This window comes from Euleptes europaea, chromosome 9 (assembly GCF_029931775.1).
Source record: "Euleptes europaea isolate rEulEur1 chromosome 9, rEulEur1.hap1, whole genome shotgun sequence".
NCBI classification, from domain to species: domain Eukaryota; kingdom Metazoa; phylum Chordata; class Lepidosauria; order Squamata; family Sphaerodactylidae; genus Euleptes; species Euleptes europaea.
In genome coordinates, this window is record NC_079320.1 from 40,355,356 (window position 1) to 40,370,388 (window position 15,033).

Genomic DNA, 15,033 nt, shown 5'->3' on the forward strand with positions numbered 1-15,033 from the left:
CTGTGCAAACCACTAGTAAAAACGTAGGATATAAAAACAGCACTCCATAAAATGCATATACGTACACAATACAAGGCGAACTTTGTGCCTAATAGCCACCACCCAACTTCTTACTGTTAGGTTTTATTCCTATTTGTTGTGTGCCACCTTTTTTATGGGACTGGGGAGAAATCTCAGATCCGGGTTTTTATTCATGGGACTGCATGAGCAGTATGAAGCACCTCTCCCCCACAGACTATGAAAAGTCACTGCAAGTAGAAAGGACTACCTAAAATGCCAAATGTCTCCCTTGCCTCCCAAAATCCTGAATGTACCCACACCCCACTTTTACATGAACTCGGGAGGGCTGTATGGTTCCCAATTAGAATCACCGCTGTAGATCAAGTTTAGTGAGATTTAACAAGTTTAGTGGGTACTTGAAGTTATAAGATGGGTTAGCCAAGAATGTGTGCCCTATCAAATAGGACAGTTAGGTATTTGTTAGGAGATGATGTTAAAATCTTATAAACAGAGGAAGTTGTGATCAAGAGCTTCTCAGAAGGGCCTCCTTGCCTGTGACCTGCTTATCTTCAGGATAAGAAATTTTATGGACTCATGTAATTGCTCTCCTTTAATTATCTAACAACGATAGATAGTACAATGCTTTTTTGATTTAGTCTGTGTTAAGAATGCAATAGCTATGCTTTAATAAAAACTTTACAATGGAAGCAGAGATTCTAAAATAGTATTTACTTGTTTAATATACCCAGAATGAACCTAAAGTGTTACTGAGGTGTACCTCTGGCCAGGAGTTAAATGATCTGATATAGGAAAGCTAACTAAATGCCTTGGGCTTCTTTAGTGCACACCTCTATCTGGATCAGGCCTGACCAGAGTCATCCAGAACAACATGCTAATGCCTTTTAAGCAAGTGGAAGAAAACACAAAATAGAGCTCACCTGCAAAACTACTCACCTGGTTTCTGTCCCTGGCATTTGCATATCGGAATCTCTGAATATAGTAGAAGACCAGCCATGCCAGGGAGATGATCATCAGCACAATGAAGGAGATGGAGACAAATACCACCGAGGTACGGCTGACATACTTCTGCAGGTTACGGGTTCCAATAGTGATGTACATCATCACAGTAACATTCCGCTCTAGCAAACTGACTATCTCTTTTCCCTTCGGCTCGGGGATCATTATTGCTACAACATCCTCAGCACCTGTCAAATCAGAAGGGTGGGGGGAGAGAACCCTTAAAAACAAGAAAATCAGCCATTGTAGCTTTAAAAAGATGAGAATTTAACCGAAAAGGAAATAAAAAACACCCAACAATCTGTTACACAATAACGTGGCTTTCCATTTTGCAGGAAACCAGACAGAACCCAATGACCAGACCACCATTCTAGCACTAAGGGAGGGAGGTTTAAACTAATGAGTAACCTATATGGAATTGGCAGCTGGAGACTCAATGACTTGATTTGGTCTGTTGAGGGTTTCCATCTGGCTCTCTGCTGAGGAGTGGAGCCTATCTAGCATGAACAGGGCAAGACAAGTGGAAGTTAACTTTCCTGCCTCCTTCTCCTTCCCTGAGGTGGTGGACCCTAGAGAACAGCATGGGAGATGAAGTGAGAGGTCTATAGTGTGAGGGGTAAACCAGTAAAAATCACCACTCCCATTTCCACTGGAGGCAGTGACCTGAAAGTGGGAAACAGTCACCCGATAGTTCCAACTCTCTCCTTATGATGTATTTCAGCTGCTTTCTCCTATGCCATCATACACAGGCTAATCTCTTCCTTACAGAGGCTTTCGCAGAATCCTGCTGTTACTTTCTATCCACTTAATCAGGCACAGGAAAAGTCCTCTTTAAATTCCTCCTCCAGGGTGAACTGCAACAGAGGCCCCTGTCAGAATACTTCCATTATGTACCACAGCTGTTGATTCACTCACTGTTTAAAGCCTATGTAGGCAAATGGAATCAAGATGCATCAGGGAGAAAACTTGCACAGCATAGACTGGGCTTGAAAGGATTTCTTTTCCTGTACTTTAAAGTTGTCGGGACATGAGGCACACCATGTTGCTTGCCTTTCAGCCTCTGCTTTATGAAAAACATAGCCTCATTGCCAAAAAGGGCATGTGGATGACTCTAAATACAGTATCTTCATAGCTGCTGCTTCCCACTGACACATAATATTTAGGGATTGTCACATTAGGTTTCCCCATTGCATCACAGCAAAACTATTTTCATGTGTCAAGTGTAGGAAAACAAACCTATAAAACCTATAAAAACTAAATCCGCTGGTCCAGTCATTTCAAGCTTGGCAACTTTAGTATTGTCATCATTATATATCTACTTCTGAACCCAGAGAATGAGGCCGTGCTCAGATAGGGGCTATTCTTCTACAAACCTGGTAGACCTCCCACCCCCGCCCAACCCAGGATGGAAGAACAGGTGAACCCTTCAAATAGGAGGGGAATCCCTGCCAAAGAGAGGAACGTGGTCTGCGCTTGTGCAGACAACATAAAGGAGCATTTCATTTGGGGTGGCTGTGGGGCAGGTACAGGATCAAAAGTGAAAGCCACTCCTGCTGCCTAAGCTGGGAGGGCAAGGGGAGACAGCAGGAGATGCCGTTGCATGTGCCAGGCAGGCAGGCAGTAGAGAGCTGGAGTCATGAGCCAGGTAGGCAGAAGTGGCAGTATTGTGGGCAGGTGGGGGAGAAGGGGGAGCTGAAGTGAGGCCTCCAGAACTGCACACAATACTCCAGGTGCGGCCTCACCAACGTAGTGTACAGCAGAACTATGACATCTTGTGATTTGGATGTTATGCCTCTGTTGATGCACCCCAAGATCGCATTAACTTTATTTGTCACTGCATCACACTGGCTGCTCATATTTAACTTACGGTCTACCCGTACCCCAAGATCTTGAAACATATAAAAAGTTTTAGAAAGATGAGAGAGTGTTAAAATTTCCTCCAAATGAAGAATGCTGACTGATGTCATTCACAAAAACTCGTGAGATCACAGTTGGCATTGTGAGGTTGCCTAGCAACTAAGGCAGTAGACCCTAGGCCAGTGATGGCGAACCTTTTAGAGACTGAGTGCCCAAACTGCAACCCAAAACCCACTTATTTATCGCAAAGTGCCAACACAGCAATTTAACCTGAATACTGAGGTTTTAGTTTAGAAAAAATAACTCATACATTAACATCCTCACTTCATCCCATGCTAGCGGAGTTGCTCTGCACAGGATCGTGCGGCCGGATGGTCTACGGGGGGCATGCCCCTCACCTTATGGAGCATGTAGTGCAGGTACAGGTAAGGGGTGCGTCGCTGGAAGTCATGCAGGGTCTCGGCTGGCGGGTAGCGGAGCTGGAAGATGGGCAGGCCTTGCTTGCAGCGCTGCAGGCAGGAGGTGCACCACAGGACGCGCCCGAAGAGCTTCAGCTCAGCCAGCCCCTCGTCCGGCGCGGCACCAGGGCCCAGCTCTCCAAAAGCCGGCTCCCCGAGCCAGGGCTCCCCCGGCGCCTCGCCGGCCCCCGGTGCACTCCTGGTGGCAGTGTGCCACGCTGTCTCGCAGCAGGCGGTGGAGGCACAGGCTGGCCTCCAGGGCGCGGATGCTCTCCTTCCAGCCCTCGCCCTCGTACTGCTCCAGTGTGTAGGGATAGGCACTGCTGCTGCTGCTCCAGAGCCGTTTAGCCGCTCGGAGGCCCATCGGGAGGCTCCGGGAAGCAGGGGGGAAAGAAAGGTGGGAGACAGGCCTGGGCAGATCCCACAGGGTCTTAGCGTGGCCGACGGGCGAGGGGAGGGACCAAATGGCCAAAACGCACGGGAGGTTTTGCCTTGGATTTGCAACTCTCTAGATGTGTTGGGGCGACGGCGCGCGTGCCCACAGAGAGGGCTCTGCATGCCAAAGGTTCGCCACCACTGCCCTAGGCCAAGTCAACTCCCACCTCACTGCACCTTGAAAGAAAGCAGCAGCAGTGAACAGTGAGATAAAGTCATGAGGAAGGCTGAAGGAAATGAAAAAGAGGGTCTAGGAGAAGAGAAAGAGTTGTTAAGAGAGAGGCAGTTAAAATGGGGGGGGTGCTGTTAGGGTTGCCATGTCTGGGTTGGGAAATATCTGGAGATTTTAGGGGTGGAGCCTGGAGAAGGCGGGGTTTGGGAAGGGGTTGTCTGGAGATCAATTGCATTAGTGGGAGATCTCCAGGCCCTACCTGAAGGTTGACAACCCTAAGTGCTGTTAAGTGAAAGGATAGGGTTGCCAGCCCTGGGAGCTTTTCGTGCAGAGGCATGTGACATAACTTCCAATCATGCACCCATGACATCATAGTGTTGCAGCCAATGCTCTAGGAATTTTGAGATTTGAGGAATTCCTAGAGCATCAGGGTTGCCAACTTTCAAGTGGGGCCTAGGAGTTCTCCCAGAATTAAAACTGATTTTCAGACTCCCCTGGAGAAAATGGCAGCTTCAGAGGAAAACCTCTATGGTATACCATCTATTCTAAGTGAAATCTCTTCCCAAACTCTCCCCTCCACAGGCAACATTTCCAAATCTGTAGTAATTTCCTAGGCAACCCTACAACATCACTCCTAGGTACGTAACTGGAAGTATGGTCATGGCACTGCCACGTTCCCCCTCAATTTGCTCCCACTGTTCTACTAAGCAGGCAAAGCTTGAACCAAATAAGTTTGTGGTGAGCACCTCTGTCAATGTGTAGGTTTGTTCATGGTTAGGTAATCCTTCACATATGTGGATCCCATATTGAGTCCACACAGTTGAGTTAAATTGAGCACAGGCTAGCATCTTACAAATGAGCTCCACCGCATGCATGAAAGCTTAAACCATAACTAACAAGGTGCCAAATATCTCTGTAATTTAGGTTTTAGGAAAGATAATCACATTCACAGGGGGAATAGTCAATATTGTTTCCCTAATACACAGGAACACCCCCCAATCTGAAGAGCGCATTAAAGCCAACATCTTAATGAAAGGAAGGGAGGCTAAATAAGGACCTATGCTTACATGAGTATTAATTATTAATATGTCATTATTAATATGTCTGTTAGTTTGAGGATTCAATTACATACAGAAATGTTTCCCACAAGCCAGGTCTATTTTCACAGCAGGATGCAGGGGATTAACCATTTGTATCTAAATACCTGCATTTAACACTATTATTTAAAATCAAACAGTACGGAGGTGCTGGGGGAGAACAAACATCCAAATGTAAATCATGCCTCATTTTGGCTATACTTTATGCAACAACAAAACAGTTTCAGCCCACTTTATTGTTTACATCATTCTTTTCTATTTCTGCATGGCATTAGTGCAGAGTTTGCCATGAATTTTTAAGCAGCTGACAAGATAAATAACACCGAACCATGAATCAAAGGTGTCAAGCTGCAATGATTGGCCATTCGTTTTGTTTTCCCAAAACACCTGATCATTCCATTTTTTTCTTTATCGCTTAACAATAAAATGCAACAGGAGGGATTTGCAAGATGCTGAGGAGAGCATCTCTCAGCAAGTTAGCTGGTTTCAATTACCGAAACATGGCATTTGTGCTAAGAGTGCCTGGGAGATGTGGTAACAACCTTTCAGACCTTTCTATAGCAGTCTTTATTTTTGGATTATACAGGGATGTTGACGACTACATGATGAGAAGTAATCAACTGCCTCGGCATCATCCTAGCACTCTCTCTGCCAGATATCAAGATGCAACCCATTCTCACCCATTTAGATTTATAATCACAAAAACTCTCAGCAGAACACTTTTTTTTCACGGCTTACCAAACAGACTCCATCAAATCAACCCATCTGCTCCCTTATATCACTTTTTGTCAGGAAACAAAAATATATTTCCGTGTTCTTGATTCAGCACCATAACCTGTGCATTACTCTGGTTTGCAAATCACCTCTACCAACTACAGGATTTAAGTGGGCCAGAATTTATATGATGCTTACTGACAATACTATGGAAGCTAAATCCCATTGAAACTAATGGAGCCAAGTAAGGCACAGCTAGCAAATTTCTATGGATCAAAACTCAGTTCTGTAGAAGGTATCCAGCCTAGTAATAAAATATTGGTGCAAGAATGACCGTAGAAATGTTCTTCCTGCCATCTCTATACCACAACTGCTACAGTCAACAAAAGATGTAAAGACTGCTTCAAAAAGTATTGAAAAGAATTTTTTACTGCATAGGCATAGTGTAGGACCAGGAGCTTGGATCATTAATGCACTGTCCTTTCTCGGATGAGTCTTTGAATGATGTGTGACATGTCTGGTGGAATGCAAAAAGGAACGTTTAATTCTGGAGGCTGCCAACTTTTTAACACAGTACGACAAACATGATGTAACTGAATTACTTGAATCCCCAGTTGCAGCTTTCCCTGAACGATGCTTAATATTAAACAAAACCGCCTTGCAAATAAATCTTCAAAGGTTATTAGCCCAAAATTTTTTAATAACTTGCCTCACCATAGCATTCTATTGTCATTTATTGTCTAGAAGGAGGAAGAGGGGCCCACATCTTCCTTGCGATTTACAAAAGTTTCCCTGCCTGGTCACCTGGCAGTGCGCTGCGTTTTACTAGCTATAGAAATAGCCAGTTCAGTTTAGGCTTCCAAAGTGAAAACAAAGGCTGTCTTTCATACGATAGCTTGTTATCAATAGTTTATCAGTATTTTGTCTAAAGGATTCCAGAAGCCTTAACCATTTTATTTTAAAGCAAGCTTATTATTCAGGCTTAAAAACCTGAGCACAGCTGACTACAGAACTCGTCATTACGGATTTGACTACGTGTTACTGGTTCTTCAGTATTTATTGCAAATTCTGTTTTTCTTTTTTGCAAATGCCACCTCCAGGCTTACTTTATCAAAGAGGAGAACTTATGAGGAAAGAGGGAAACCTTAATCCTTTCCTCCCCTGCCATTTTCTTGCTGGAGAAAGCTGTTTTTACTCTTGCCCCACTGGGGGAAAGTATGGTAAAAGATGGTAAAAGCAGTCTTGGCTGACTTCTTCCAGCAAGAAAATGGCAAAGGGGTAAGGGTGAAAGCCTGGGGGCTGCATTTGCAACAACAACAACAAAATTGAAATAAACACAGAGCCATAACAAGTATTTGAGCCCTGACTTGCCATTTCTTAGATGGCTTTAAAAGGGGACTAGATGAACACTAAAAATGGAACTTCCATGACCAAAATCCATGTGTCCTACGGATATGTTGTTAGTGTATCTGATGGAGTAATAGCAGGGGAGCTTTGTACCTTATGGGGCATCAGATGGCCTCTGTGGGGAAAAGGATGCTGGACTAGAAGATCCACTGGTCTGACCCAGCAGGGTTTCTCTTCTGCTCCTATTCCCCCCCCAAAAGAGCAAGGAATCCACGTTATTAAGGTAATATTTCAGATCCCCTTTGTGTTCACAAGATATGTAAACATCCCAGGGTACAAAGAGAGTTCTTCCCACTTTTGTTGTGCCACTCTAGAAAAATACTGTGGTTTCTAAAAGGATTTTATCATGATACAAACAAAGCCATGGACTTCAAAGTTTAGAATATCTAAACTAGTTTAGAATATCTAAACCATGCATCTACCAGGTGGCAGCAGCTCTTCTTGCCTGCTGCTCCTGGCAATCACCAGTGCTCCAGTACTCTGCCAGCTTCCATGTTTACACACAGTAGACCACTATTCTGAGCTAAGAACCAATGATACGGCATTAAAACAAAGCATGTCACCCAGTCCTAGAGAGCCATAAAGAGCTGCTGGGCATAAGCAGACAGAGCTGTTTTGGAACTGAGGGGAGGAGAGGGAGCACAGGTCAAAAATAAGGTGGGCAAGGGAGATACAGTATCTTCCAGCATACTGGTTTCTTGGGTTTGCAATATACTCAAATATGTCAAGTTTAGTATCTGCCTTTACTTGGGTTCATAACTTCCTTATTTAATGGGATATATTTGATCAAGGGCAACAAGTGGCCCCTTGGCTAACCCTAGAAGAACAACTGAGCAGCTTCTTCTCCAGACCTCCACCTCCCACTTTACATTTAAAATGGAGGTTGTGTATTCCGATTTTAAAAATCCAAACTCTTAAGCTCTTCTAATATGCACTCACTGTCCCTATTTACCAAAAATCTCCCTATTGTTTGGCACCTGCCTCTGGTAAAAGTGCTGTTCCTATTTTGTTTTTGAGGTAAATGTTATACACACTTCTTAAAAATGTGGTTGGGATGTACATGTCATAGATTTCTAAACATTTCACTATCTTCCTCTGGAGCTCTAAAAACTAAATGTCTAAGTGGGAGAGGATGCATCTGTACAAGAGTGTTCATGCATGTCAGATAGGGCTTCTGACAGCTCCGTTCCTAAACAAGATGGTTTCCCCGCGAACAAGATGGAGTTCTCCGTGCACTCCTCCCCCCCCCCCCCGTTTTGCACACGAGCTCCGGCCAGGGATTTACAACTGTATTGGGACCCGCCCATGTAAATCTCCGATCTGATATCGGGTCCCGGGCACAAAGCCGAGAGCTCGGCCATCTCCTCCACTGATTGCTCATAACTGTTTCTGTTTCAGTTTTACTTAAGTCGTTACCGGCAGGAAACGACTACATTGTCTCTTTGTTCCTGTAACCCTAACTGTATCAGCCCTATATATGTATCCTCTCTCCCCCAGTCATGTATTCCAGACTTGCTCGTCTCCTTACTGAAATCACTGACTTTCGGAATAAATCCTTGAATCACTGTTCCTCTGGATTTGAGTGCTATTGCCTGAAACGCCGTGCATTTGCTGAAGCCTGACAATGCACATAAAGGCATGTGGGTGAACCCAAAATCCCAACGGTGCTGCCTACCCAAAGGCTGCTGAATGAAGATGAGTTGTATTTAGTTCTGTACATACAATCAGATCCATTATGTATGAAACTTTTCATAAATAAAAAGTTGTATAGTGCATTTGCTAGCATACCCTGTTTCTGAAGTTAGTGCAGGGCAAGCTATTGCTATATAAATAAAACAGGTACACAAAGAAAATCCCAGTTTTCATTGGTTGGAATATGCATCTTTGCATCTCAATGGATGCCTCTCCTTCTTCTTCCTTCCTCCCCCATCCTTTCACTATTCTGTTTATGTGTAAAGAATGCTGTACAAACAGGTGATGTATTATTTTTAAAAAGGAGGTAATCTCTTACTGAAAACATTCTGCACTCTACCTCTGAAGCAGAACCATTTAACAGGCAAAGGAATGCCAAAGCAACTCTTCTTTCATGAGCTGTTTAATGGCTGGCTACAACATGAAGCAATTATAATGAGGGTCTTCTGCTCAGATATTAGCTAAATGATACAGACCTCCACAGAACATGTTAGAATGCTAATCAGGGACTTCTTTCAAAATTCAGACCATACGTGGGCAAGATAGAGCTAGCTGTGAACCTTCCAATGCAAAACAGTCTCGGCCAGTGTTCAATTGTGCAGGGATGCCAAGAATTTTTTTTCTCATGTTGCTATAATCGTGCCAAAGGAACCACAAAGTACAGAACTCACTAGCTTTCCATACAGACACTGAAGCGAACCTAACCCGAGGAAGAAATGTCCAGTAAAGGAATTATATGTTGCACTTGATTTTCTTTAACAACAACAATAATAAAATTTCAATCTGTCAATCAACGGGATACCAATAATGCTAGTGAATCAGTATCTGGTTTTTAGATTAAAAATATAATAAAAATCTAGGTCCGTGTTGGCGAACCTATGGCACGGGTGCCACTTCCGGCACGCGTAGCCCTTTCTGCCGGCACGCACGGTTCCTCCAAGGCACTGGTCTTTCCGGCTCTGCCCCACCCCGGATGGGGGAGGCTGTAGCCCAGGGGTGGGGAACCTCCGACATGATTGGCGGTGGCCCCCGGACTCTCCCACAGAAGCTGCCACCATTGCCACCGCTGGAGCGTGCGCGGCCAGCCAGGCGGGTGGGAGAGTGGGGAACAGAAGCCGAGCGCTCACACTCGGCATGGCCGGAGGCTTCTCCGGCGCCCTCTGGGCCTGTGCGGGCGAAGGGGCATGGCTGATCGGTGGGTGCGAAGGAGGCGCCCTCTGCCCCACCCTGCTCGCCTCTCACAAGCCTGCTGCCGTGCCCCACTGAGTGGCAAATCCAAGGCAAAACCTCCCATGCATAAATGGCCTCTTTCTTTTTCTGTCTCCCTCTGTCCTTTTCTTTCTCTCCCTTGCTCCATTTCTTTCTCCCTTTCTCTCTCTTTTTCTTTCTTTCTCTCCCTTCCTTCCCTTTCCCCCTCCCTTCCCTTCTTTCCTTCCTTCCTTCCTTCTTTCCCTCCAGCGGCTTCTCCGGCACCCTCTGGGTCTGTGCGGGCAGAGGGGCGTGCAGTCCTATTCCACCTTTGAAGTGCCCACACGCTATCCTCCAAACACCTTTCCATTTGTCTTGATATGTAGAGAGAAAACACTAAGGAACTAGTTGCCAATCTCCAGGTACTAGCTGGAGATCTGCTATTACAGGTGATCTCCAACCAATAGAGATCAGTTCCCCTGGAAAAAATTGCCACTTTGGCAATTGGACTCTATGGCACTGAAGTCCTTCCCCAAACCCCGCCCTCCTCAGGCGCCACCCCAAAAACCTCCCACTCATGGCGAAGAGGAACTTGGCAACCCTAGCCTCTCCCTCTGGGCCCCCTCTGGGGGTGGTATTCAGGTTAAATTGCCGCATTGGCACTCGGCGATAAATAAGTGGGTTTTTGGTTGCAGTTTGGGCACTCGGTCTCTAAAAGGTTCGCCATCACTGATCTAGGTATTAACAGCTTCATCAGACACCATTAAAAGCTTTTCCATATGTTGCCTCCTTGGCTTTCATAACACTTTATTTTTGGCAGCTTACCCTGAATATTTCTCTAGAAACTGCTTGTGTTTCCCCTTTTTTCTAAATCCATGCATAGCTTTAATGAAACAGCCTTACTGAATTCTACTTAAGGCTTAAATATTGAGATTCCACTTCATTTTGTATATCTTGTCAGAATCCCCCCCCCCCCCCGCGCAAGACCTTCAGAGCTTACTCTTGGGCAGGGAGTAAGATCAGGAACAGACTCTTAAGAATCTTAGCCCCAAGTTAGCAGAATTAACATAAAACTATCCCTTTTTCAGCACTCCCCCCTACCACCAGAGTTCCAGTCACAGATTCCATATTATATTCAGCAGAGTACTCCTGAACCCATCAAGTAACAACTCATGGCAGCCACTGTGGACAGAGAATGGTGGTGGTAAAAGACCAAACAATGCCTGGTTGCTCTGCCTTAAATAAGAACCCAATCCAGTCGACCCTGATTTGAGACCCGCACAACCTGAGTTCTTAAACCTATCCAAGAACTACTTTTTGTTCAATTCATACTTTATGTACAAGGAAAGTTCACTAGCCAACAGACTATTAGTGGACATTTTGAACCATGGTAGAAAGTGCAGTAAAGTCACAGCTGACTTATGCCGACCCCGTAGATTTTTTAAGGCAAGAGACGTTCAGAAGTGGTTTGCCATTGCCTACCTCTGCATCATAACCCTAGTATTCCTTGGAGGTCTCCCATCCAAATACTAGCCAGGGCCAACCCTGCTTGGCTTCTGAGAGCTGATGAGATTGGGCTAGCCTGGGCTATATCAATGCAGTGCTTTAGGAGCTAAATGCCTAACCAACTGTTGCAGGGAAGTATAAAAGACCAAGGGTATTAGTGGTATTTGTATACAACTTGGGTAGCTGTGGTTTTTGTGAAGCCCTACACAGTAATGTAAAAAGTGACTTTGTTAGTTGAGAGGTGACACAGGAGTTCTAAAATTTCCTTAACTTGAAACGGGACCTTCAAAAATACATATTTTTGTGACCGCAAGATCAGGATTACTAATGGTTTTTGGTTTTGTTGGATTCTTCACGGATAGTTCAGAAATGTAGAAATGAGGAGTTTGCTATTTTTACAAGTAGGCTAGAGGAGAACAAAGAGGTCTTGTTCGTAACAGCAGGAAGAGTTGCTAATTCTTCTCATGATATGAACAGTAGGCCAGAAGAAGAAATATAAAAAAGACATTAAAAGCCCTTTGATCTTCAAAAGGATTTTTTTTTTGCTTTTGTTAGGCAAATCTGCATTTCTGAAAGAAAAGTTCTGTCAGGAATGAGACCCACAGTGAGACAAAATTGAACCTGAGCAGGGCAGCCACCATTTGGGCCAAGTGCCTTGCAGGAATAGGATGGGCAAGAATACAACAACTATTCCTGTCCAAATAAAAGTTATAACAGCTTTATCGATTATGTTTAAGTTTGAAACTGACCAAATGTCATTAGTCCTCATGTTAAGCTTTTCCTTGACCATTCTCACTTCATCTTACTAAGTCAATGACTTTCCCTGCAACATTCTTTCTTTCTCTGTCTTGACAGATTTTGTCTCTCAACCCATACACTGATATGACAAGCATTCCATGACAGGAGAGGCCAAAAATCTGATGATTTGTCTTTCCAGCACCATGCCCTTGAACTTCTTGGAATGCAACTGCAGAGGGTGAAAGTACAACAATCTTCAGGAAGGGTCTTTCGGGGGCCCCAGTGGTTCTGGAGAACGTAAAAGTTCACCTTCCATATAGCACATTGTATTTTACCCTGGGGGGAAATTAAATATACGTATAGAAAAAAGTAATATATTTAAAAATGACTTCTGTTTATTTCAGAGTAATATAGCATATGAGTATATAATTCGATATATGCCTGATTGGTGCTAATATTATGATTGCTTGTTGCCCGCGTTATTTATGAATATATAATTTTATATAGTATGTTTTTGTAATTGTATTTGTACCAGTATTATATGCTCTAAGATCTAAGCATATGGGCTAAGGTGCACTGGCCATGGCTGCCACCAGAGTACCCAGTAGCAATTTTGGGTCCAGGAACACACCAAAACTGAGAACCAAGTCTTGGATGAGTATGTGTATGTGAAACTGATATCCTACCAGATACGTATAAAATTTATTGTCCTAAACTAGGCCTTTAGATAGCCACATGATCAGATTGGCCTTCAGTCTATGACCATCCACATAAATCCATGGTCAGCTGTTTTAATAAAACCCAGTAGCTCATGAAGCATGATGTGAATTTAAGGTTGGCAGGTCCCCTTGGCCACCAGCGGGGGACAGGGGGCATAGGGTTGCCAGCTCCAGATTGGAAAAGGGGTGGAGGCTAGGGAGGACAGGGACCTCAGTGAGTTACAATGCCATAAAGTCCACTTTCAATGCATCAATTTTCTCCAGGGGAACCGATTTCTGTAGTTTTGAGATGAGCTGTGACTCTAGGAGATTCCCAGGCCCTACCTGGAGGCTGGCATCCCTAAGTGAACTCTAAATGATTTTTACTGACTGTTTCCTCTGGAGTGAATAATTAAACTGATCAATGAACAACTATGATAGGGCTCCAAAAGAGTTCATTCACACCTGTCATTTTTTATACAGCATCTGAATCACTCAAATTGTCCTTGGGTGCATATGTGTGTGAAGAAAGGTTATGCTGCTGCATGACATACGGATACTGTGGCCAGTGCACAGCTGCCAAAAGTACTCCCAGTTGACCACGGGTACTTAATGTTACTTCAGCAGCATGGGTGCTCAACAATTTTAAGAAAAGATGCACCCTTCTAAGACCTTTAAGTGAATGAGCTTAAAGTGTAATTCTACTTAGGATCACAATGTGAGTTACTTTCAGGACAAGAAGAGTGATTCAAAAATTAAATCCTGAATGAATATTCAAAGGCTTAAATGACACAAAGTACTTTCAAATACACAAACCCCATGAACTTTGCCACAAATGACTCCAGAAGGTATATACATTCTCAATGAAAACTCTGCACTAGCAAAATATTTTGTCCTATAAGTACACTACATGTTATAAAATGCAACACATCCCTTACACAGTAAGAATAATACGTATCTTTAGTAAGCATTTTCATGGTTTCCTGCATATCTCGGCAAAATAAAATTTTGTTCTGGATATATTTGTGGTAATAATAAAATGGGAACTACTACTACTAAAATAAACCAAATTCAAGGCAAGAATGGGCTATGATATCCTTAACATAACAAAAAGTGAGTATGAATGGCAGAATCTAAAGTTTTAAAACAGGGCTGTTTGTATTCTTTGACAATAAATATGTAAAACCTGACGTCAGCAAGTAGATCAGAGATGGGCAAGTTTTGAGATGAGAGAGAGCAACACTGCATTTGTTAATGGGTTGGTGGGCTAGATACGCTGGAGATCTCTGGAATATGAACTAACATTAGCTCAGAAACACTACATTCAGTCCAAATTCAGATTCCATGTTCAGATTGCAGTCATCTTTGCAAGGCTGGCTTTAGCCCAGAAGTCCAGATTAGCAACGGTTCAATTCATCATCCTGACCATTGTGAATGGCTTCAATCCAACCACAGAATGTTTGCATAAGACAGCACACCTTATGTCAGTATGCATACCTATACATACTAGGGCACTCCTGGCAACCCATGCCCCTCAGGAGATGCACATTATGCATGAGCTAAAGCTCCTCCCCAAAACTCATGGAACAAACTTCTTTCCCTCTCTCTCCAGTTTCTCTCTCCCCACTGTACACTCATCCTTCAAGCTGTTCAAACAATCCCCACCATTCATTAATGCAGTTCTCAGTCTCTAAAAATATTTCTTCTATTTATACACAAAAGGTTTGTGCATGAACTTCTGTATTTATGTTAAAAAGCTTTCACATTTGTACAATTTGGAGAATACAACTAATGCTATTTAGATAGTGCTAAATGTCTAAACCAGTCACTTATTCAGATCTATTTTTGGTAACATAAAAGTGCAACTCAGACCCCATCCATACGTCACTATAGTGTTGACATAGATGATATACGTAACTCTGTCCCCAGTAGCAATGTTGGGTTCAGGAGCACTCACAGGCTGAGAACTCACACTCTATCGGGGACTGTAACCCTGTCTAGAGCCATCTAAAATGTGTTTGAAGCCAAACTGAGCAGAACCCACAGGATTAGGG

General features: G+C 43.7%; 1 protein-coding gene across 1 annotated transcript in view; it reads right to left on the bottom strand.

Annotated features, from left to right (window-relative positions):
- Positions 1 to 15,033, bottom strand: part of RNF150 (ring finger protein 150) — a 117,781-nt gene that overhangs the window by 27,151 nt on the left and 75,597 nt on the right. Inside the window, exon 2 of the mRNA XM_056855377.1 lies at positions 955 to 1,205. Coding sequence (XP_056711355.1) covers positions 955 to 1,205 — 251 coding nt within the window. The remainder of the gene's footprint in view (positions 1 to 954; positions 1,206 to 15,033) is intronic.